Below are 23,865 nucleotides of genomic sequence, written 5' to 3'. Positions count from 1 at the left end.
TTTTTAATTTTCATCTCACAAATGAATTTTGTCACAGTTGTGTTTGTATGTATATATTGTATATCTTCTAAGTCTTAAAATATCTGAAAAAAATATTTAACCTTGATGATTTTGTTTAACCAGTACTCCATTCCTACCGGTACATACTCTCTTCTTACATTTTCAAAATAAGTAAATTGGAACATTTGGGACAAAATTAATCTTGTTGCTGTGATATCCATGCAAAGGAGAACATTCTGCTTCTAATTGTATCTAGTACCCATAATTGTACTTTATACACTATAACATCAGCCATAATTTCTTCAGAAAGATAACCCAAGACCACTTAATTGATGTTGCAACCCGTTGGACACGTGACACATGTCATATTACTTCAAATTTATCAAACAGAAGGTAGAGAACTTGCAACGCTTTTTTTTTGACACGTCTTATGACTTCAATTTTATCAAACAAAATGTTTGTATTTCATGGTGGAGTACTTGCAATGTTTTTGTTGACAAGCTGCAAAGATGATGATTTACAAGATAAAACCTGACACAATCTTGATACTTAGTATTACAAGGCTGCACTCATAATCCCACACAAAGCAGGAGTATCAGCCTTTGAGAGTCCAGAACAAACACAATTTACTTGTCAATAAAAACAATGTAAGCACAAAAAATCAACAGATTCTGAATAAGTCGTAGTACCATACTGACCAAAGGACACTTCTTAAAGTCCTCCCATGTTCTTACCTTGGAGCTATATGTCTTTCACAATCTACTTAATAACAGGGTATGTAGATTGCATGCAACTGCTTTCACCAGCTAGATCTATCTATTCCAGCTTCCTTGGAATTCATTTTTTTATTCCTTCTGTTTCATGCAACTTGATGAAAACTTGTCAATGGGTGGTCAGTATCAACAAAGGAATGTCTTGACCTTTTTCTGGATCTTCTTCCTGCACTTGATGCACCTCTTCATCGGGTCGGCGCAGGCCTTACACACCAGCCTGTGTCCACAGGGAGTGAACACTATGACTCTCTCAGCCTGCTCACACTTTATACAAAGGAGTTGCTTTTTTAACATTTGGTTTTCTTCCTCAATGACTTCTGGATCAACATCTGTTAACAATATATAATAAGATCGATGAACATACTTCAACTGGAAGCTCACTTTGTTTTCTATACATAGGCTCTAGCTATTTACAGACATTGATTAATAATTCCTGCAAGGTTTGTTAGTTTTTTTTAAGGGGGTGGGGTGGGGTCTTATTTGAGTTTAAGAATTTCATTTCAATCATTATGATTATAAACTATGATAATTTTTTTTCCCCGTAATTTTTCAAGAACCAAGTACATGTACTACTTCTTTCCATAATTTATTTTCAATATCTTAATCCTTAGATAATTTTTTTTCTACACCTTCAAATTGAGATGACTTTATGTAATCCACCTCCCCTTCCTCCCCCCCCCCCAAAAAAAAAATCTCATAGTGTAAATGCCAAATGCCTTACCCGAGTCACTCTCTGAAATAATAACAAAAAAGATAATTAGTACAGGATACTTTCTATCATTCACTTCATTTATTCTCCCTAAATGTCTAGGGAATCATTATTTGTATACATGTTTACAATAAATCAATAAAAAAGTGTTTACTTAATGATTAAAGAATAGGACTGAGTTAACAAAGCCTTTATCAACAAATGAAGTCCTCCTCTCTCCGAGTTTGGTCAATGATACACTTTTGAAACCCACAATATCAGCGGCTTTGAAATGTTCATATAAGTATTTTTGGAATTTACACACCTGAGTCTGCTTTGTAAATGTCTGGGAGTTTGGAGGTCTGCTTTGAAGTACTTGACTGAGCTGATGTTTCAGGGGGAAAAGTTTCTCCACTATCCTCCATATCCAAAAGAATGACTAACAATTCACCAGCATCAAACTTACTGTGACCTACAGTAAATACCAGATACAATTATGTATCAATTTATGATACACTCTGTTTCTCTTTCGAAAACTTTAGTCAATGAAGAATTATTCCTCAGAATACCACTAAACCTTAAAATCTGAACTTTTCTAAGTAACAATAATGAATGTTGCCCAAAGTTTGAACCAAATTTTCAAATTAACAAAAATAAAAAAAAGTAAGAAGTGAACATCAAACGAAATCTACCTTTTTCTGCCACAAATTTATCGATGACATATTGAACTTTGACCTTGGAGTATCCCATGCCTAGTACACTTTGAGCTGCTGGAGAGTTGAGTGGATTGTTGTCTTCCTCTGAGGGCTTGGCTTTGCCTAACATGAACATACACACAATATTATAATCAACCACTCAACTAAATCACCTGGCACTGTAAATCAGCAAATTAATCAAACCTTTAGCATTACAAACAGAACTGCTCTCCCTTTTCAAAGTTTGATTTTTAATCATAAACTTCCACTACAGCCAACATCATACAGAAAATATGGTAACATAGTATAAATGTAATCCAGCTATAGCCTAATAATTTATCAACAAGTATAAAAAGATCATCATCGGAAAACCCTGGATTAGTCTCGTAGAAGCTAGCTAACTGAATAAGGGCACACTCATTGAACTTTTATCATTTCATGAATATTTTTATGAACATCAATCACTGATGAGAGACCTACTCTTTAGTGTTTCAATTGGCAGCATGAAAATGATCATCCGTTGATAAATGATGCATGCAAAGCATTAGAAATAATTGGTGAAAATTCCTTCATGCTAGTGTGAGGAAGCCAATAAGATTTGGTCATGAATTATTCATGAGTACCTGGAATATTCAATGAGTTGGCCCAACAGTCAGAAAGCATATGCTTGACTTGCCCAGGGTTTGCAACGCTGATTAAAAGTCACACAATAGAGCAATCCTGTTAACACTTCTCTAAAAATATATTTAAGAGGCAGTAATCTTCAACTGAAAATCAATTTTTGCTGAAAACAATTAATTCCTACCCGAGACATTGTATCCTGATGCTGGAGGAGAATCTAGATTACCAGCTCCCTGTAAAAAATAACATCAACATCGCCTCCTTAGGCATATATAAATTTATTTCAGAAAGGAAAGGAAAGAAAGAAGAAAGCAAAACAATGCAATAGTCAGCTATTTTTGTGCTAAAAATGTTATATACGCCAAAATACCATTTACTGAAACAGTAATTATTTCATATACTTTTCACACTTATTATACAGATTTTTTCTTATAGCTGAATGACCATGACCTTATAGCTGATTGACCACAACTATTTAACAAGACCTTGTATCAAAGGTCATTTCAATAAACTCCTATCAATCAGTATCAATATTTCACCTTAAAAATATCTTCAGTTTGACATCTTAGATATCATGGACATATTCTTGTTATTTTGTGTCATATTTCTCATGATTTATTGCTTCTAAGGTACAAGACATGTACTAGATATATTAAACATGTTAAACATTTGCAGTATTGGCATTAAGCAATTTACAGAGCAGACAAACACAGCAAAGAAACAAAGAACAACCATCTGACACACGGGTCACATAATTAAATAAGAATTCAGAAATGTAAAAATATACATGATAACAGGCAACTATGGCATTTAATTAAATCTAACATTTTGTCATTGAATATTGACCACTATCAGGTTATCGTACTCTGAATTAAAGTGAATTTAGACACTCACCGTCTCATACATGTATCTCTGCTGTATTTCCTCAATAAACTGGATGCCTTTGATCTTCATCACAAACTTGCAGAAAGGGAACCAACGGGCATGCTCAGTCCATGGATCATCACCTAGCAAGGGGTAAAAGGACATGCTTATTTCACCAATACAGAGAATTATGGACATATATCCCAATTACATGTACCTAGCTTACATGTGCAGATTTGGGCAATACATGTATCAGCATCATTCTGCTTTTTCTGTAGTTGGGGAAGGATATAGTCTCAAGATAAAGACAAGCTGTACATTGGTGTTTACAAGTCAACAACAAGAGGCCCATGGGTTATAATGGTCACCAGAACATTATACAAACCCCTCAATTTTAACACTTGAATTATCCAAGTTGAATAATGAGTTGTTTATTCTGACTGTACTAAATAACTTGCACAAAATACAACATTTGAAATACCGAAATAAAACAAATATGCCTCCATTTTTATGCCCTATGGAATTATAGAGGGATCAAGTTTACTAGTAAATGACTTAATAAAATGACTGAAGAGTAGTGTGATTTTGAAGATCCCCAATGATTTTACCTGGTTCCCATTCTCGTAATCCACCATCGCAGTAGTGACAACGCACAGCATCCTCTTCACCTGTAAATTTGAATAAATATTATGTATGTAATATCAAATGCTTGTAGAGATACATTATTGTATTCATATGCATACATCTACATAAAAACCGTAGAAAATTCATGCAGTTCTGTAACAAACCAGTTTTCATTTTCACATCCAAAGTTAAAAGTTTTGTGGACATCATCATAAATATATAGGAATTTTTTAAAACTAATAATATGCAAGCAATTAATTCTATTATAAGCTAACATTTCAACAGGGAAAAAAGTTATTCATACACTATAAACTTTATTCAATTCTATTTGCATCATCTTACCTGTGAAATAGAATCCTGCTTCTGCTACTTGTTTTGGAGTTTGGGTGTTTGTTGTTGGCCAATTTGTAAATGTTTCAAATCTTTTACTCAGATTTTGCATATCCGGAGTTTTTGGATTGTAGATCTAAAGATCAAGAGAAAAATCTATTACAGGATTAACCCACATATATATATACATTTTTCAAATCACATAATGTTTTACTTTTTGTCACCATGTATTCTTAACAAACTCTTTTTTTGTGAAGGTGCATTCCAAAAGTTTGGGAAAAGTTTTCATACATACTTATAAATCATATTGTAATTTCCACCTGCAATTTGTTCTTTATCATAACATTAAAATTACAAGTACTTGTTTATTGCTCTATAAATTATTGCCAATCTCTAAATTACAATAATGCATTTACATGTAAATCAACAAGATGAGAAATCATTATCAAAACAAATACAATTGTGTGCACTTGTATCAATTTACAGGTGAATCTCGATAACTCGAACTTCATGGGACCATGATTTAACTTCGAGAGATCGAAAATTTTTAAAAATCCAGAAATTTTTGTTCCGGTCATTTTTGGTTCTAAAATTAAAGTAGCCGGAAATTTATATTTATAACATGGAAAGATAGTCTGACATGATTTCAATTGTATTTTCTGCTACATTACTTCAATTTCAACTATACAGATCTTAGTTGTGTGGTTTTTAAGTGTATTTTTTCACTTTTAAGCACTTTTAAGCATATTATGTTTTCTTAATCATTACGTTAGAATATTTTCAATAAAGAGCAGTTTACCGAACTTTATAAGTTATTGAAATAAATAGATCAGTTACAAATTACCTATCTACCCTTTGAATGAAGCAAGGGGTAGTGTCACTTACGTAATCAACCAATTAACTCTACCTCGCTAGCCCCCAGGAGTTCACTCAACCATCCAGGTAAGGTCCATGCAGAGCTATAATTATATGCTTGATCGGCCGCGTGTATACACAGCAACCACTTCGAGTTATCAAGAGTGAAAAACAATGAAATATGTATAACGGGACCCAGGTTTCACTTCGAGAGATCAAGAACTTCGAGAGATCAAAAAATCGGGACCGTGAGTTCACTTCGAGAGATCAAGAACTTCGAGAGATCGAAGTTCGAGCCATAGAGTGTCACCTGTATAAATAAATAAAACAAAACTATACAGACCTTTCTCCAATCCTGTTGTACATGGTTAATGAAATCCTGGCCTTTCATCTTTTTGAGGTATTTGCAGTGAGGTGAATGTCTTGCGTGTTCTGACCACGGATTGTCCGTTTCATCCCACTCTGCCAGTCCAATGTCACAGGAAAAGCAGCGGACTATATCTTGCTGCCCTGTATAAAAGAACCCACACATCACCAAATCCTCTTTGCTTTGTTTGTCGTTCAGTGGCCAGTTGGAGTAGGTCCTGAGTCTTGCTTCTACTGTTTTGTACTCATGGTGTCTAATGGAGTAGGACTGGTCTTCCTCGGGCAGTGTGGTACTAACGATGGGAGATACCTGTTTTTCGCTGGTTTCATTCGCCGTTATAGCTTGGCTTGGAGAAATTTCTTCCTCTTTTAAAATAGAAGATGAGCTAATGGGATCCCCAAACAAGGAACTAGGCTGAAGGTTACTTTCGCTTAATATTGGCATATAGCTTAGTGAATCAGGGGTCTCTGTCTGAATAGGGAAACCTGAAGCCTTAGCAATGCTCCCTACTGAGTTACCAAAATTTGATTGTGAACCAAACCCACTGTCCCCTGTTTTTGAATCTGCAACATTCTCAAAAATGCTAAAGTTCTTTTTAGCAGTTCGATTAGGCATCTCATTTTGGGAGTTAAAATTGAATGATGAATTGGAGATGTTTTTCTCATTTATTTCTAGACGATTGATCTCTGGCAATGGATTTTGAATGTAATCCTTTTGAATGGCACTTGCGGTGTTTAACAAAGTACTGTCCATTTCACTTTTGGGTCTAAGGAAAGGAAATAAGAAACCACCTGATTGCTCTTTCTCTCGTTTCTGCTGAAGAGCATGAGGACAGTTTTCAGACAATCTTAGATGCATGTTTAAAACAGTGTCATTTCGAAGTTCAGAACTTAGATCCCCCATTTCAATAAGAAGCCTGCAAGAATAGCAAGCTACTTCCCTCCGTTGAACATCAAAATAAAATCCTGAGTCCACAAGACGCAATGCAGACACAGGCGCGCTCAAAGGCCAATCCTTAAACGATGCGAGACGGTTAAAGTTATTCTCCATCATGCTATCCACTTCGGAATCCTGTAAAAAAGATATGGGATAACTGTAAATGTTGACTAAGGGAGACATGCCAAAATGTTTAAACAATGATAAATGTTCAAATCGGCAGTCATCAGGCATGTGAATACGATCTGGTGCAGCTTTTTGATGAAAATGAAGCTTCTTTGGCAGAATTTCCTTCAGAACCATTGTCAAGAAAGGCAATGCCACTTCAGTATTTGTAAACTGTAGACCAACATCTTCTCTCATAAGTCGCTTGCTTTCACAAATAGAAAACAGAGGGGGTCTCGTCAAAGGCGGAACTGCCGTACTTGATGCTTTCTTTACCACCATCATTGGCCAGTCCTCCGAATTTCCATATAATGCAATTGATATTATCGAGACTTTTTCCTTTTTTATTTCTGAATCGATCTTTTTAACTGCTGATTTTTGTTTTTCTTGTTCCTTTTTCTTTCCTGATATTTGTCTACTATGTTTTGCTTCTTCATTTTGGTTTTCTTCCTCTAACTTATTCCTGGCTTGGTACAGTTTTAGATATCCCTTGGGTAGTTTCCTTGTTTTACAGCTAGAATCCACTCGATAGAGCTCAGCCTTATGAATTGTATTACTACTGACATTTTCTTTTATAACATCTTCAATATCATCACCTGGACATTTTAATGTTATGCTTTTATTCAGAGAACTTACATTAACCTCAAAAAGAGTCATATATTTAGACAAGTTTTTCGTCTTATTGCCTGAATAAAACGATACATCTAAATATCTCATACCAATGGTAACATCAGAATATTTGAGCATTTTTAGAGATTTTATTACATCTTGTGGGCAATTAGTCCATCTGATCATATTATATAATGCTACGATGGGTTTATCTTCGTTTTCTAATAATGACAAAAGTTCTATTAGTTTGGGGCTATCATTATTACCCAAGTTATTCTCATGAATAGATAATGCAGCAATTTTTTCGAGCTTTTTCTTAGGAATTTGAGATTTAAAACACAGAATATGAATCTGATCTGACGGATGTGAATTCTCAATTTTATTTGTCAGCAGTTCATCTCCTTCAATGGAAGCTTTCAAATCTATTGATGCAGGGTCTGTATCTCTTTCAAAAGCAGGCTCCAAATCTCCACTTGTGTGTTTTATTATTCCCTCCATGACAGACCGGCTTCTGGATATCATGTCACTCCCATCACCGATTAGATCATTAATATTGCGAGTTTCAAAAGGTGTATCCCTTTGGCTTGCCTGAATTAGAAGAACCTTCTGATCAGTTATATTCTTTCAATTATATTTTTTTAAGGGGGTGGGGGTCAATGGTAAAATTTGTGTCAATCTAATTAAAATTAAATGCACCAAACAACGGCATAACAAAACTTAGCAAAATTTAATGGTTATAATGAATTCGGATATAACGTTTAACAGATACAGCGAACTGATTTTGAGTCCTGTAGAGGTGAATAATAAAGAAATTTAACACTTTTATAACGAATTTCTTTACAGTTAAAAAACTTTGCACTAGCATTTAAAGTAACAGTTTGCATAAATATTTTTCACTTCACAATCTGATGACATTTGATGAGAAAATGGGGGAGATTTAAAACAGCTAGCTCTATATTAAGGTTAGAGTATTTAAAATAAAATCAATGTATCTATACTACTATATTAAAATAATAGACTCCAATTTTTAGTCTTTAATACCGAGAAATCGGAAGAATACTGTCTTTTGTTTTATATATTTTAAACATCACTGGTACTTGAAGATTACCAATTTGTTTTTATTTTTTCTCAGTTAAGCTTCGCTAATTAATAATCAACGAAAATTCCTAAAAAAATCCCGGAAATCGCCTGGATTTTTTGGATTTTACAGTCTTGTGCTTGCGCAATACATTCATGCTAACCGCGGCTAACGGGATCTTTAGTTTATGTTTCCATAATTACACATCTGCATGAATAAACTCAGAAATAATAATACATTGTAACAAATACAGGTAAATTTTCATTGGACTTTTGCTATATATTCTGTTCATATAAATTAATGATTTCTTATGAGAGAAAGTATAAAATAACAAATATACATTTCAACTAAGCTCTTACTATCATCTTCGTGATGACAAAAAATATTTGATTACATGCACAAAAGTTACATTATATTTGTTAGGAGAGTGAAGATAGAATATGTTTTATTGTAAAAGTGAATAATGTCCTACAGACCCAGTTTTACAAAGAATATACATGTACGTTGGTGAAAAGGTGTTGAGTTCTTCCATTCTATGGATTAAAATTTTAGGTGAAAGGTTTTTGCAGTCTCAAAAAGGTTTGTTGTGATGTATTTGACTGTTATTTTCAAGGCAACATCATTCATTAACTTTCTCCAAAATCGTTCCGGAGCGATTCTGCAATTTTGTGTTACTTTACGGGTATAAGGGAGGGGCCTTTCCCGAGACACAGTTAGGTTATTCAAACTAAGGAAAGTGTAATGAAATTAATAGCATTATTGTAGGCTTATAGCTTTGTTATGTAAATGTCAATAATAAGGTGTGTCGATGTACCTATTTCTAAATGTCCGATATGCAATGTCAACCCGTGCACGCACAGGTCAAAGTTTAGTTATATATATATAATTTAGTATATATAATGTTCAATGTGTCACCAATAATTAGGTAACAAAGCTGAATATAATGACACTGACCTGCAACAGGCTATCACGTTCCTCACTGTAAACCATATTGGATTATCTTAGTACTTGTTTAGAACATACTTTGTAAATTTTTCTGTAAAAAATAAAAAAAAGTCTATATTACAGTCATGCAGTTGCAATAAATTATGTTGCCCTCTCCCACTTTTTTTTTTGAAAAAAAGTCAAAACTTTGAACAAAATCACACTCAAAGAAACATATTCATATTTTCATCATGTTTTATTATACATATATTACATGGCTTCGAGGGCGACATACCAGAATATTTGCCCCGAGGTGACAGGAAAGCCCTGGAGTGTTATGTCGCCCGATGCCGAAGGCAGAGGGCGACATAACACTCCAGGGCTTTCCTGTCACCGAGGGACAAATATTCTGGTATTGTCGTACGAGAAGACATGTAATATATGTTATATAACATTTTTAAACAAATCAAACTCGGGTTATCAACATATTTATTTAATTCACAAAGCAGAGGCAAATGTTTTTAAAACACTCACGCTTGAGTTTATCACTTTTGTCGTATTTGCCGAATTTTTTCATTAATTAAACTATCGAGTTCATCTGAATTTAGATGAACAAACCGCAGACGTTGGCCTGACATGTTGAAAATTCGTGGATCTGTTTATAGTCTGTCCCAAGATATTTTTGCCGCAAATTTTCTTAAATTATTCAATATTTATAAATACCTCTTGGTTCAGACAATGTTCATTCAATAGTATGAAAAAATCCCAAGATTTCCCCTTTGAAACGCCCCCTCTAGCTTGTCGGGTATCAGTACACGGCTAAAAATAAAAAGTCTACGAGGTTTTTCCATTGCCAAGGAGATGAAGACGCCCGGATGATAACGTTGAAAAATTGCGCGAGGTGTCCCGAGTATTTCCGAATGGAGAAAAGATGTCAACATTCCCCATTATAAATCTCCGTAGGAAATCTGTTTTTGTTCCTGTGAATTTTTACGAGGGATAAATGATAATGTGTGAATGAAGTTATCTTGGGAATTTTCCCTTTCATCGATTTTAATTGCACTTCAGTCACAGGTATGTGTATTTTTATTAAAAACCGTTCAAATATGCAGCATAAATATCTTGGGACAGACTATAGTACGTTTGCTTAGCAACTGGCTCGTTGAATTTCGAACCCGACGTAATTAATATGCAGAATTCGTGCACGCGATGGTGATATTACAGTTTCGGGAGGGCAATATAACTATTTCCTGTGAAATATAACTGTTTCCGGGAGGGCAATATAACTGTTTCCGGTGTTATTCAGCAATTTTCAGGGCATAGTAATAAAATTATCTCATTTGTGACATAACGAGAAAACTTCTTCAAAAATGGTATATACTAATATGTCAAAAAGATTTGGACAACTCTGTTTAAAAGAGAAACGAGAATTTTATCTGTTTGCTAACATGCATTTAACATGTTTTTAATACTTTTTTTTCCTCTAGTCCAACATGAAAAACTTATAACACATTCACCTGGTACATATAGACTCACACACTGCAGGACTCTATTCCAGTTAGCGAGGAAAAAATTGTATAATTTTAATCTTTAAATTTTTTTTTTCATTTTGGAAGTCTGGAATATATATATACTATAATGGTGTGCAACTCATTATTATTGCGAAGTGCAATTTCTCAACAGTGCATTATTGTTATGTTCTTTTTCAAATATTTTTACATGTTGACAGTTTACTTAATGCAATGGCGAGAAATGGTCCTCTGGGAGAATAGCATGAAGTATAGTTCCTTTTAGCGAGTTGGAAGTACTGGTAGGTCAATTAACCCCCTCACGGTAACTGTGGTACTTCTCTTTTGCAGGGCAAAATGACATAGTTTGGTGAAATATGATGTCAATTGTTTCATTTTTGTCATTTAATCTTCCTACTGAAATTTCGACAAAGTATAATATCATATACCTAGTAGTGTATCAGCCCTGATACACGTGTTTTGGACTAGGTGAGACAGCAACTGGAAGCTAGGGCTGTATCGCCCTCGGGGCTGATATTTATCTGTCTAAGCCCGTCGTCAAGGGGGTGTATTGCCCTCAAATTTAGAATCGCTAATTCCCAAATATCTTTGCTTTAAATTCAGACTAGTTTGAAGAATAACGATAGAATAACAAATAAATAATACAAAGCATCACCTAACACGTCTGAATATTTTTATTTATTGCTGAAAATTGAAAACTAATATATCAAAAATAGCGCCAAAGAGTGATATGTATCTAAGCAAGGGGAGGTAACCTACACAACGGTTGTGTATTCAGAAAAATAGCACGCTTTATTTAATATCAATCAATATTTAAATAATGAAGGATATAGAGAAAGATGGAATGAGACTTAATCTTAGAAAACCAGAGATTAGACTGTAAAAATTAAGTGATTAAAGTAATGGACATGCTTATTGAACGCTTGGGCTGATACCAGGGCCGAGATCAAAACAACAGTGTGATATTCTATATTTCTTTTGCCCTGCAAGAGAGCAGTACTGCAGTTATCGAGAAGGGGTCTATGGAAGCTTGTCATCTCTCAATGGTAGTTACACATCGTAATGGAAGTACATGCACAAATATGGGGGGGATATTGGCATGCAAAATTCAAATTCATTAAAAAATTATTAAAAGTATTGCCTCGGACCCCCCTGGCAAAATCAAATAACCAACTGTCGAAAGTCTCGATTACTCCATTACGATGTGTAAAGATTGTAAAAAGATGACAAGGGTACATTAACAAGGGTACATCTCCAAGAGAAAATGAAACTGGTCCGTTGAAGAAAACGTATCCCAATTCTTCTGGGTTCGTTTCTTCTTGACACCTTTTTATTACAGTACATTTTCTTCCAAGTTTTCTACAAGTACGAGGGGAGGATATACCCTTTATTCGGTTTATGAAGGAGTGGAGTAATAGGCGCATGGTTATGCGTTTTTTTCAAATACTACTGACATATCTTGTGACTTTTGCAAGAAAAAAAAAATACATTAACGTCCATGTATAGAAAGTGGGAATCCCCATGACTATAAATAAACAATTTCATGATTTTGTCATTAATTCACAAAGCTATAAAACAATTCAACAAAGCCACAAAATTATCATACTTTGGTTGATAAGATACATTTCTATGTTTTCGATAGTGACTGTGTAATTTCATCACTATAAGATGTTATATAAATACAATCAACTTACTTCTCTCGACTCTTGGTATCCATCTTGATCTTGGTTTCGAATATTAGCGGTATCCGTACAATTTTGTGGCCCTGTGTTTTGGGAACTGACGTAATCACGATAAATATAAAAATTCGTCATGGACATGTAGTTCGGAAATATCCAAGCGTTTCATATTTTTAGATTAGTCAATAAATTTATTTATACCTATTTCCGAGTGCATTAATGTATCCACTACGACTATCTTATAGAAATAATATATCCCCGAGTACCCAAACTCCCTCACATTAAGCAGAAAACATTCTGCGTTTCTCTGTAAATTATTTTTTGCGGTTTTTATCATTTGCAATCAATAATGCAGTAAGTATAACCTGAAACGTTATAATTTATAAAATTATGAACAAAAATATTTTTTATTATTATTCAAATAATTTAATAAGCCCTCTAAATACGACGTTTATCACACGTTTATCATAACTTATGAACCTAACTTTAAGAAAATATCGGAAATTCCAATTAAAAAATTGCAAAAGTAATCGATTTTGCACTATAAAACCCATAAAGTCAAATGATGCCAAATCAGTTGAGGCGCCAGCGGGGTTTGCTTATTTATATTTAAATATTTAATCGTACGATGGTTTAAAATTATATCAATATAAGTAATAAGGAATCATTCTTTGAGTATTTAGAGGTGCATGATAATTTCGGTCGGGGCGTGATCAAATCTATCTTCAAGCCCTTCCCAGGTTCGGGCTTTATTGGATTTGATCACGCCGCCCCGACCAAAATTATCACCTCATAATACTCAAAGAATGTTTCCTTAATTATTCCTCAAATAAATAAACTGTAAACTCTTTTCATTCACTTTATTTATTTTCTATTTATTCAATATTGTTAAGCTACCAGTTGAATATGTAACACGCTATAATTCCATCCACTTGACACTTTCGTACCACTATTTCTTACAAATGTATATATATATATATATATATATACATGTATATAGCCGCTTGTGTTTCAGTCTTATAGCACATAATATAAAAGACAGTGTCATGACCTTAATATTTGTACCAAGTTATTAATTGCTTCTGTCACATTTTGATGATTTTTAATTAAAATAAAAATGAACATGTCAATGATATACAATTTAAATCGATTATAGGGGAAAACGTTAACACATTGTTTGTTTTTTTGCCCTTGATGTCGTTCGCCCTAAAATTCGTCTCCCGAGGTCCGTTCGCAATGGATTTTAAAAGTATCATGTTTCAAAAAGATTTCTCTCTGTAAATACAGAATCAAATATAAAAAAGAAAGAAGATAAAACCGCATGAAAAAGATCAAACATTTAATGCTATGTAGTTGTAATAAAAGTAAAACAGTTTTTATTGAATGACAGTAAACATTGCCCATGGTAAAATAAAATTAAACAAAACCACACACGCACAGAGAGAGAGAGAGAGAGAGAGAGAGAGAGAGAGAGAGAGAGAGAGAGAGAGAGAGAGAGAGAGAGAGATTTTATATTCAAAAGACAGTTTTAAAAAATACACTTTAGGACAGACAAGATACAGGTATTGATCGAAAAAGGCATAGGGCGAACGATAGTTATGGCGAACAGACACTGGGCGAATTAACATGCAGACCCAGGCAAACTAGTAGATTAGGCTAGGCAAACGAACTCAATACCCGGAGATTTAAAATTAAATGGGAACTATTTATATCTTTTCGTCATTCAGATATATCGAACAATGTTTTAAAGTTATCACTGGGTACTTTCATTTTATTTGCAATGCAATTTTTTAATCTTTTTATTATTTTGGGCCGTGTCAAACGTAGAGCGATAGAGGGGCGTTTAAAAAAAAGATAATCTGGACTTTTTTCAATTAAGTGATTTGATATGTCGTTTTGGCACATAAGTATTTAATTATTATACTTATTTATCGAGATATTTCGTAAAAAGTTACGGTGGTGGAAGCAGAAACTTGGAACAAAGTATAACTAACTATACCTTGTCACAAAACAGGACTATGCCATGGAATTCCCCAGCATATTTACACTACATGTATTTACAATTTCAATGATACACGTTTGCAAGAGAGATAGATTGAAGTAAGAACATACACAAATAAGAAGAGAATATTACAACACAGAATTAAGCAAACCATAAAGAATAAAAGAGAATCAAAGGAATCAAAGTGAAACTTGGATAAGCATGAATATGAAAACAAGACAACGACATGCAAGTGTAATGTAATGAAAAATATAAAGAAGAAAGCATAATATGAATAAACAAAAGAAAGATAAATAATAACTAGAGACGAGCTCGTTGCAAGCAACGATTAGGTTTTCCGTCGTAGCTGCGTCATACTTGTGACGTATTACAAAAAAATGATAGCTAACCATAGTACAAAATTAGATGTATAAACACTGAGAAACAAATTATTATATTCGGTGCTAGAGAATTCGTCTGGATCTGCATCGGTCGAGTGCAGTACGAACCGGTTGAGGGAATGTTGGCGTAAAATGTATAAGGTATAAGGTTGTGGCGCGCTGTGGGCCGTAAGCTAAAACGAAGGGTAGGTTTGCCGTATTCCCGAAGGTCCACCAGTATACAGTTCTAGAGAAATAAACAGGCAATTGATGCAGGATTCCACATAAATTGGACGAGACTCAACGATGGCAACATTATAACAATTTAACAGACAGACATGTTACAAACAAGTCGGATATGGCCAGTAGTGGCCTCTGGACTCAAGACTCTGGGAGAGTCGGACGTGGCCGGGGCTGGCCGCCGTATTCCAGACTGCGCATTGACAATTGTACATAACTATTTATAAGAATCTTAACAATGAGTATAAATTGACAGGTAATGATATAAGTAAGCTGAGTAAAAGGTTCACAGATATAAAATAATTAAATAAACTCAATGAGTCTGTGATGTCCAAGAAATGAAAATCTGATAATTGCACATTATTAACAGTCCTTGATACATGACACTTTGTCTCTTTGAAATCACATATAAAGTCTGAAAAGTGTCAATCACTAAATAAATAGTAACTTTGTAAGAAATAAACTGTGAGATAAAATTACAAAACAGATGTTGAATTTTACAAGTAAAGTCCAAAAAAAAATATAATTGAACAGTGCATTTTGCACGATGATACTACATGTTTATAAGCAAATACAGATCTTAACACGTTGTCTCTAGTTTGATTCGCCGCATTTTATTCACAGAGTGGGCCTGTGGTTATGTTCGGTACGAAGGTAAAAAGACCATTGGCAAACGTTTTACACGCATTTTTATCGAGCGCCAATGAATCTCTTAGTATATATGCGGAGATCCTGGAAATTTTACAGGGGGTTTTGAAGAATAATTTTGTATTTCGAGGAGGGGAACATGCGCGGACCAAAAATGTTTTACGGGGTGGGGGTTGAAAAGTCAGACGGTTATTTGAGTTTGCCAAGGGATGTCCGATGCATATTTGGTAAGTTTATAATGTACACGTAATTGAAAGAAATTTCGCAGGGGGGGGGGGGGGGGGGGGGTCTGGAACCCTTCCACTTCTAGATCCGCGCATGGAGAAGACCGATGCCGGTAATTTTACTGTAATTTTAACCATTTTTATTTAATTAGTCATGTTCATAATTATCAGAAAACCAATATTACCTTTCAAAGCAGTTAAAACTTAAAATTCGAACAATTTAGTCTCGGTGAGTATTGCGTCCGCGTACGAAAGAAATGGCAATTTTCAAGAAATTCGGATGGACGATCTGTGTCCTAGGTCGTCCATCCGATTCTTTTTCAGACTAAAAGCTACAGACCTGCAGTTAGAGATTGTCAAACTCTTATTGATTATGTCAATTTGTTTGTCTCAAAGAATCATTTTTTAAATCATTAAAGTTTTACCTTAAAAAAAAGAAAGAAATCGGGCACAATTTTCAATGTTAGCATTTTACAATTTTATGGTCTAATAAAATGTCAAGAAACAACTCTTCATTGCTTTATCCGAAATATTGCATGAAAAAAAAATGTACATCGCATTTTTTCAAATTACAAAAGGATATTCAAAATTAACTTGGATTAACCGCTAACAAACAGGCATAAAGAGAGACTGGGAACCAATTTCTTCTCTTTTTTTACATCAAAAGAAATTCAAAAATAAATCAAAATATATTTTTTTCTTTGTATGCGTTAATGAATATGTAGATCAGCAAGGGGTTCTTTGTCGTGCAAGCACCTACTTAACAGATTGTTACACGGGTCTACAACGATGACAAATATCGAAAAGGCAATATTGTGGGTGAAGGATGAATGTGTAGTTTGTTTTTTAAGTTTATTTTTGATACATGTAATTATATTTATCTGGATCGGTTATGTCTGTTGGTTTGTTTTGTTTATTAAAGAGGGGAATAAAGAAATGAGTAATTTCCAGGCACGTAGCATCGTTTTTGAAAGGGGGGGGGCAAACTCATCCAACAAATCTTGACAAGCAAAAAAAGAAAAAGAAACTAGAGCAAAGCTCGTTGCAAAGCAACGAGTGGGTCTTCCGTTAATGTCGGAAGTAAAGCTGGAAGTTCATGTAAGAAGCAGAGCTCTTAAACCAATAACAAGAGTAACTAAAATAAAAAGATGAAAAAAATCGAATTATTCCTGGTACGACTTAACAAAATCCGAATGATTTTAAGTACGACTTAACAAAAACCTTACTAATTTCAAGTACGACTTAACAAGTTTTTTTTGTACAAGTTAATTTTACTTTGAACATTACGCTATTTTTTAAATCAAGGACGCGGAATCAAAATTTCTGGAAATATCAATTTTTAAACCCCAATATCTCTAATGCATCGTCCGATTTTAAAACGGCTTTCAGTGTTAGATTAAGCTGAATAAGCTCTACAAAACAGATATTCATTTTTGACTTGATCAAAAAATTCAATTTTTCGAAAAATTTTATTCACTTCCGGTTTTGACCGGAAGTGACAGATTTTCATTTTGAGCCTTATTACAGAGGTAAAACGACAAAATCATAACCATTGAAAATTTCAAGCCTCTATCTTAAAGCGTTTTTAGAAACGCTGCAGACAAAATGACTTTCTAAAATTTTTTGTTTAAATGACGTAACGTAAAAACGGAAAGGTCGTTTTCAAAGAAACTTTAGGATCTTAGAGGCATAATAGTTGCACATAATCTCTCAAAGTTTCATCTCAATCGGTTATAAACTTTTTGAGTTATAAAGCCGAAAAGGAGTCAGATACAAAAGATGTCACCTTTGACCTTCCAAACTGTGCTTGTTGCACCATCAAATGTCAGAAACTTAGCAATGTAAAGTTTATTATATTTCTGTGAATATTTCCTATGTAAAATTACAATGAATAAACATGCTATTCCATCTAACTGTGAAATAGTTTCTATGCTATCTGTCCATAGTGAATAGTCAACGAAAGTATTCACCAGCAGCATACAATTTCCCTTTTTTAAACTCGGAACACCTCTGGTATAATCCGATCACAGCATTAAATTCAAAGTCCGATAATTCTAATTTGTTTATCATCAAGAAATTCTGCATCGCCAACAAATAAAGTTTTCTTCAGGATAATAATTAAGATATCTATAGCTATTTACTGACAGAAAGACAGACTAAGACTGTTGTGTTGTGTGAGGATGACAGACAGTTTATTGTCCCCCTCAACAGCAACTATTTCACTTGGCTTCGCCCCATGAAATAGTGGCTGTCTTGGAGGACAATAAACTTGCTATCATCCTCATACCCAGTGAATAGGTATATAATGTCCCATCCACATAAATTTCGAGTTATATAACCTCCCATTTGTAACCTGCAATTTCACAGTGTAAAGTCAACACAACAGTCTTAGCCGCAAGTTTCACCATTCAATTCGCATGTACGTATTAAACATTAGGGGTTTTCATATTGCATACCAATTCCAACAAGGGAGATCCCTCTAATGATGATCATTAAAATTCATTTTATGAATCTTAGCAACACTCATAAGCCTTCAATTGTGCAGCATCTCTTAAGGTGGCTCAAAACACCTTGAAATATTTTCTCAAATCAGCAGAAAATTACTTGATTATGATAGATATCATAATTGATAAGAAGTGTTTAAGTCAAATAGGCAAAAAATATGCAAATTTGGATGAACAATTACATTTTCAAAAATTTAATTCAATAAACAGTAACAAAAGCTCCAGGCGGACTAAAACTCAAACGCTTTAGAAACCCAATACTTTAACCATTAAGCTATGACGGTATACAACCCAATCAAACGATATTAAGAGTTCAACAAAACATTTAAATCGCCATCTTGTGAAGTAGTGTCTTAAAAAGTATAAGTCTAGGTGTAGTGATGTACCTTAATTTTACAAAAATATTAACGGGTACTTTATCCGAATGGTCCCTTGCTACCTTTAACTTAGTACATTTTATGAACAGATGTCTTTGTCTTAGAATAAGAAAGCTAATGCAATTCTGAGAAAAAAGTATACCACATATTGACAATTCCATTGAGGTTTAATAAACATATGGCCATTTAAGTGAACCCACCATTTCCAATTTCTTTTACTCAACACAGATTTACAGGGTTCTCCTTAGTAAAACATCTTTACCTGACCTTTTAGAGGTCAATTGTTGTTCAACCACCTTTAATAAGAAACCTTATTCAATACAACATACATCTACATGATATAATCTTGATAAAAGCATCACATAACTTAGAAATGCCCTTACATGTATACCCACCCCCTATCTTTTGATTTTCATAAAAAGTCATGGTTTGAAATCTTTTACCTAATTTTCTGAAACTTGTGGCAATTTCTATGAGTCATTTCTCACACATATTTGAAAACAATCATCAATGATACTAAAATTTGATCTTTTTATGTTTCTTGAATGATTTGTAGCATTTTAATAATTAAATAGACAAGTATTCCTGCATGTGATTTCTTTTTTCCATGAAAAAAAGTAAGTTAACAATCATATTTATTAAATATCTAATCTATTCTGGTTTCTAGTCTCTTTTTAACCATGATAAAACAGTAAGATCAACAAGTTCAACATCTGCCTTATATAAAATTAAATTCAAACACACCCGGGTAGCTGGAGGCGGCGGAGAATTCCATTAAAAATGTTCAAATTTGACATGTTTTTTTCTACTTTTTTTATGCATATATACCTTAAAGGGATGAAAATAGATTGTTTCTTGCTCATTTCAAAAGTAATTATCATTGCTGGTGTTATTCAAAAGTCAAATGTACATTTACATATCCTACATGTAATCTTATGGAGAAAATTGGAAAGAGTTTGGGTGATTTTTCAACTATGTAAACACATCTAAATATCTTTATAAAATAAAAAATGAAGGAAACATAATTGCATACTTTTATTGAAAAACAAATTTTCACAACAATTATATTTCTTTAAACAGCCTTAATTTTGTTTTTCATAATTTCTTATCAAACATGAACAAACCACAATAGGACATGATGCTTTCTTAAAGTTCCATTATTGTTCATGCATTATCCGATTTAATTTGAATTACCGGTAGATAGTCTGTAGAACACAAGGAATATGCATGTGGGTAGAGGTGACAGGTTAACCTCAAGAGCTGAAACCACAAGAATCAACAGGTAAAAGCCATGTGGTAACAAGAGTCTGCTTTAAGCTGAAATAAAAAAAAAATAAATTAGCTGTGTTAACATACATGTACTTGTAATAGCTGTGTTTACATTAACATATACATAATATTTTTGGAAAAAATACACTGACCATGCAGTGTTATAAGTATGACATATCCAAATATATGACATTAACATTTAGCCAGTACAAAAACAAAAATGTGCATATCAAGTCATAATATCATAACATTAAAATAATTTCTTGGGTATAGACATATCAGATTGAGAGAGAGCGAGAGCAGGAGTGAGCGAGAGAGTTTGTTTTACTTGAAAAGCGACAGCAATATTTCAATTCATAAACTACAAAGGAATATTACCAATCCAAACAGTGTCAAAGTATAAGCTTCTGCTACGTGTATACCATGTTTTGTCAATTCTACTGGGGTTTATTGCGAATAAATTTAGCGAGGGTTTTTTTTTCTTACGAATTACATGTTTTAAAAACAATACTATGTATAATGCGCATAAAAATGAGGGATTAATAATACATGCTCATTTTAAAATTCAATGCACTTTGGATTTCTTTTACAAGATCGAGATATTTTTGTCATAAAATTAAGATGCCCTCTGACAGTTTCATGAGTCTTTGCCAAGATTAAAAGAGAGAGAGAGAGAGAGAGACAGAGAGAGAGAGAGACAGAGAGAGATCTGAGGCACATGCAGTAAAAATTATTTACATACTATGTAGATGTGATATGCATGTAAAGCTTACCTAAAATGAATCAATATGTATAAAAGATAATCTAATCTCTCAAATTACAATGATTCTGTGAAATACTTATATCTTGAGAAGACTGTTTAATAGATATCATGGAACATTGACCTAAATTCTGAGCTTGATATAATATGAAATTTGAGACTTTTCATCTCGCACTCTGTTTTACATGCCTGTTACACAAGCAATAACCATATAGAGAGCGAGACAAAAGGTCTAATTTTAATTAGATTGAATATTTACTTTGTCAAATATATTTATTTAATTAAACACAAGCCTGAGTTTTTTAATTTATAAATTCAGTGAAGGCGATATTGTAAAGATCTGCTATATTTAAATATTTGGGTAAAGTTATCATCATGCATACATGCACTCTAATTACAACATTCTATTCTTGTGTACCTTAGGACTCCCACCGCTTTTAATTTTAAATTCTTCATGCAATTTACTACTGATATCCTTTCTTCACTTGCCTCGGATAGTCTTTTAAACACCATCACCAGTCCCGTAAATTCATGTGGTCCACTTTGTTTACATGTAAAAATGGCGACTCTCGATCTCGATGTAAATTCAACATACTTGATTTCCCGAGGTCGGTAGCGTGTTTCGGAGAAAGTCTGAGGCAAATAAAGAGGCGATATCAGTAGTAAATTGCATGAAGAATTTAATGGTACTAATTGTTTTCACAGAATTTGCGTATAAATAAGGTAAATCAGTCCAAAACTAGCGCACGTTTTTCTGCGCAATACATATACATGTACAATTTTTTCAATGGGTGGCCCTGTAGCTCTCCGGTCTGTCATTATTTTTTCCCGGAGAGCTACAGTTCTGCAGCTACCGTGAAAATACACTGGACAGATAATATTCCGAGATTCCGCTGACTCTAACGCCCGCTTTTATATTGTGACGTACTTCAAAAGCGGAGGTTAGAGTCAGAGGAATCTCGGATTAGATTGAAAAGACTAAGTGCAAATACTCTGAAAAGAAAAAGTAAATACGACATATCCTGTATTGAAACATACCTTTATAATCTGTCATACGTTAGTTGAGCTGAAATTTCCACTATCGACGTCTTGCAGGCCTTGCTTTTTTTTAAAATGTAGACACACCGCTATCAGCTGTTTGTTCGCAGTCAAAACATGGCGAGTTGAAATGGGGAATCGTACGATGATTATTTCGATTAAAACTAATAAGACTAATAAAAACTAACAACGTAATTATCGATCGAAATAACTAAATTGTATCGATAAACACTTTAATTAACTATTAAAAAACAGAGTCCGGTTTTATGACCTGCACGAATTGTTTTCAGCAGGAGTTACTTTCAGTGTGAATTTTACACTATTTTTTAAACCAAGAACACGGAATCAAAATTTCCGGAAAAATCAATATTTAAACTCCGATATCTCTGCAATGCATCATCCGATTTGAAAAAGAATTTCAGTTTTGTATTAAGCTTTGCAAACTCTACAATATGCATATAATTTTGTGTTTTATATATAGTTTAATTATCAGTACGAATTGTTTTCAGTAGAAATTACTTTCAGTGTGAAATATGCACTATTTTTAAAACCAAAAACACGGAATCAAAATTTCCGGAAAGATCAATTTTTAAACCCCGATATCTCTGAAATGCATCATCCGATTTGAAAACGAATTTTAGTTTTGCATTTAGCTTTGCAAACTCTACAACATGCATATAATTTTATTATTCGCTCAAAAAAATGAAAATTCCGAAAAATTAGAATCACTTCCGGTTTCGACCGGAAGTTACAAAATATTTTTTTTTGTAAATTTGCCATAAGTAAATCCGCAGATTTACAATCACAGAGAATTTCAAGTCTTTATAAACAACCGTTTACGAGAAAAGTCCTGGACAAAATCACTTTTTGAAATTTTAAAAAATGACGTAACTAGAAAACGGAAGTGACTTAATGACTGAAAGTTTAAAATCTTCAAGGGACAACTATTTAACATAATCTCTGAAAATTTCTTGCAAATCGGATGAATAGTTTTTGAGATATAAAGCAAAAAAGAAGTCAGAAGGAAAAACAAGAAGAATAATAATAATAAACTAGAGCAAAGCTCGTTGCAAAGCAACGAGTGGGTCTTCCGTTAATGTCGGAAGTAAAGCTGGAAGTTCCTGTTAGAAGCAGACCTCTAAAACCAATAACAAGAGAAACTAAAATAAAAAAGATGAAAAATATCGAATCATTCCTGGTACGAATTACCAAAATCCGAATGATTTTAAGTACGACTTAACAAAAACCTTTCCGATTTCAAGAACGACTTAACAAAAAAAATCCGAATGTATTCAAGTACGACTTAGCAATTATTTTTGGTACGAGTTAATTTTACTTTGAACATTATGCTATTTTTTAAACCAAGGACGCGGAATCAAAATTTCCGGAAAAATCAATTTTTAAACCCCGATATCTCTGTAATGCATCGTCCGATTTTAAAACGGATTTCAGTTTCGTATTCAGCATGACCAGCTCTACAAACCTCGTAAACATTTGAAATTAAAACGAAAAATTCGAAAATTCAAAAATTTTAAAACGCTTCCGGTTTGGTCCGGAAGTGACGGAAACTAAATTCCAACCTTATGTCCAAATAAAAACGATCAATGCTTCAACACAGAAAATTCCCAGTCTATATCTTAAAGCGTTTTTGAAAAACGCCCTGGACAAAATCACTTTTTGAAAATTTAAAATTTGACGTAACGTAAA

General features: G+C 33.6%; 1 protein-coding gene and 1 long non-coding RNA gene across 2 annotated transcripts; both read right to left on the bottom strand.

Moving 5' to 3' along the window:
- Positions 1-399: 399 nt before the first annotated feature.
- Positions 400-12,819, bottom strand: LOC128183946 (uncharacterized). Its single transcript, XM_052853187.1, has 11 exons — positions 12,753-12,819; positions 9,560-9,641; positions 5,794-8,115; positions 4,608-4,731; positions 4,250-4,309; positions 3,672-3,784; positions 2,962-3,010; positions 2,154-2,279; positions 1,787-1,933; positions 1,495-1,506; positions 400-1,102 (listed from the first exon to the last, which is right to left on the bottom strand). The coding sequence occupies exons 2-11, from the start codon at positions 9,593-9,595 to the stop codon at positions 900-902; spliced, it is 3,192 nt and encodes a 1,063-aa protein (XP_052709147.1). The 5' UTR covers positions 9,596-9,641; positions 12,753-12,819; the 3' UTR covers positions 400-899.
- A 7,292-nt stretch (positions 12,820-20,111) lies between these two features.
- LOC128182886 (uncharacterized) lies at positions 20,112-23,013 on the bottom strand. The gene is made up of 2 exons (XR_008243481.1): positions 22,159-23,013; positions 20,112-20,408 (listed from the first exon to the last, which is right to left on the bottom strand). It is a non-coding gene; the product is annotated as an uncharacterized LOC128182886 (long non-coding RNA).
- Positions 23,014-23,865: the final 852 nt, after the last annotated feature.

The sequence above is a fragment of the Crassostrea angulata genome, chromosome 5 (genome assembly GCF_025612915.1).
Source record: "Crassostrea angulata isolate pt1a10 chromosome 5, ASM2561291v2, whole genome shotgun sequence".
Classification (NCBI taxonomy): Eukaryota; Metazoa; Mollusca; class Bivalvia; order Ostreida; family Ostreidae; genus Magallana; species Magallana angulata.
This window is presented reverse-complemented; position numbering and strand designations above follow the sequence as displayed.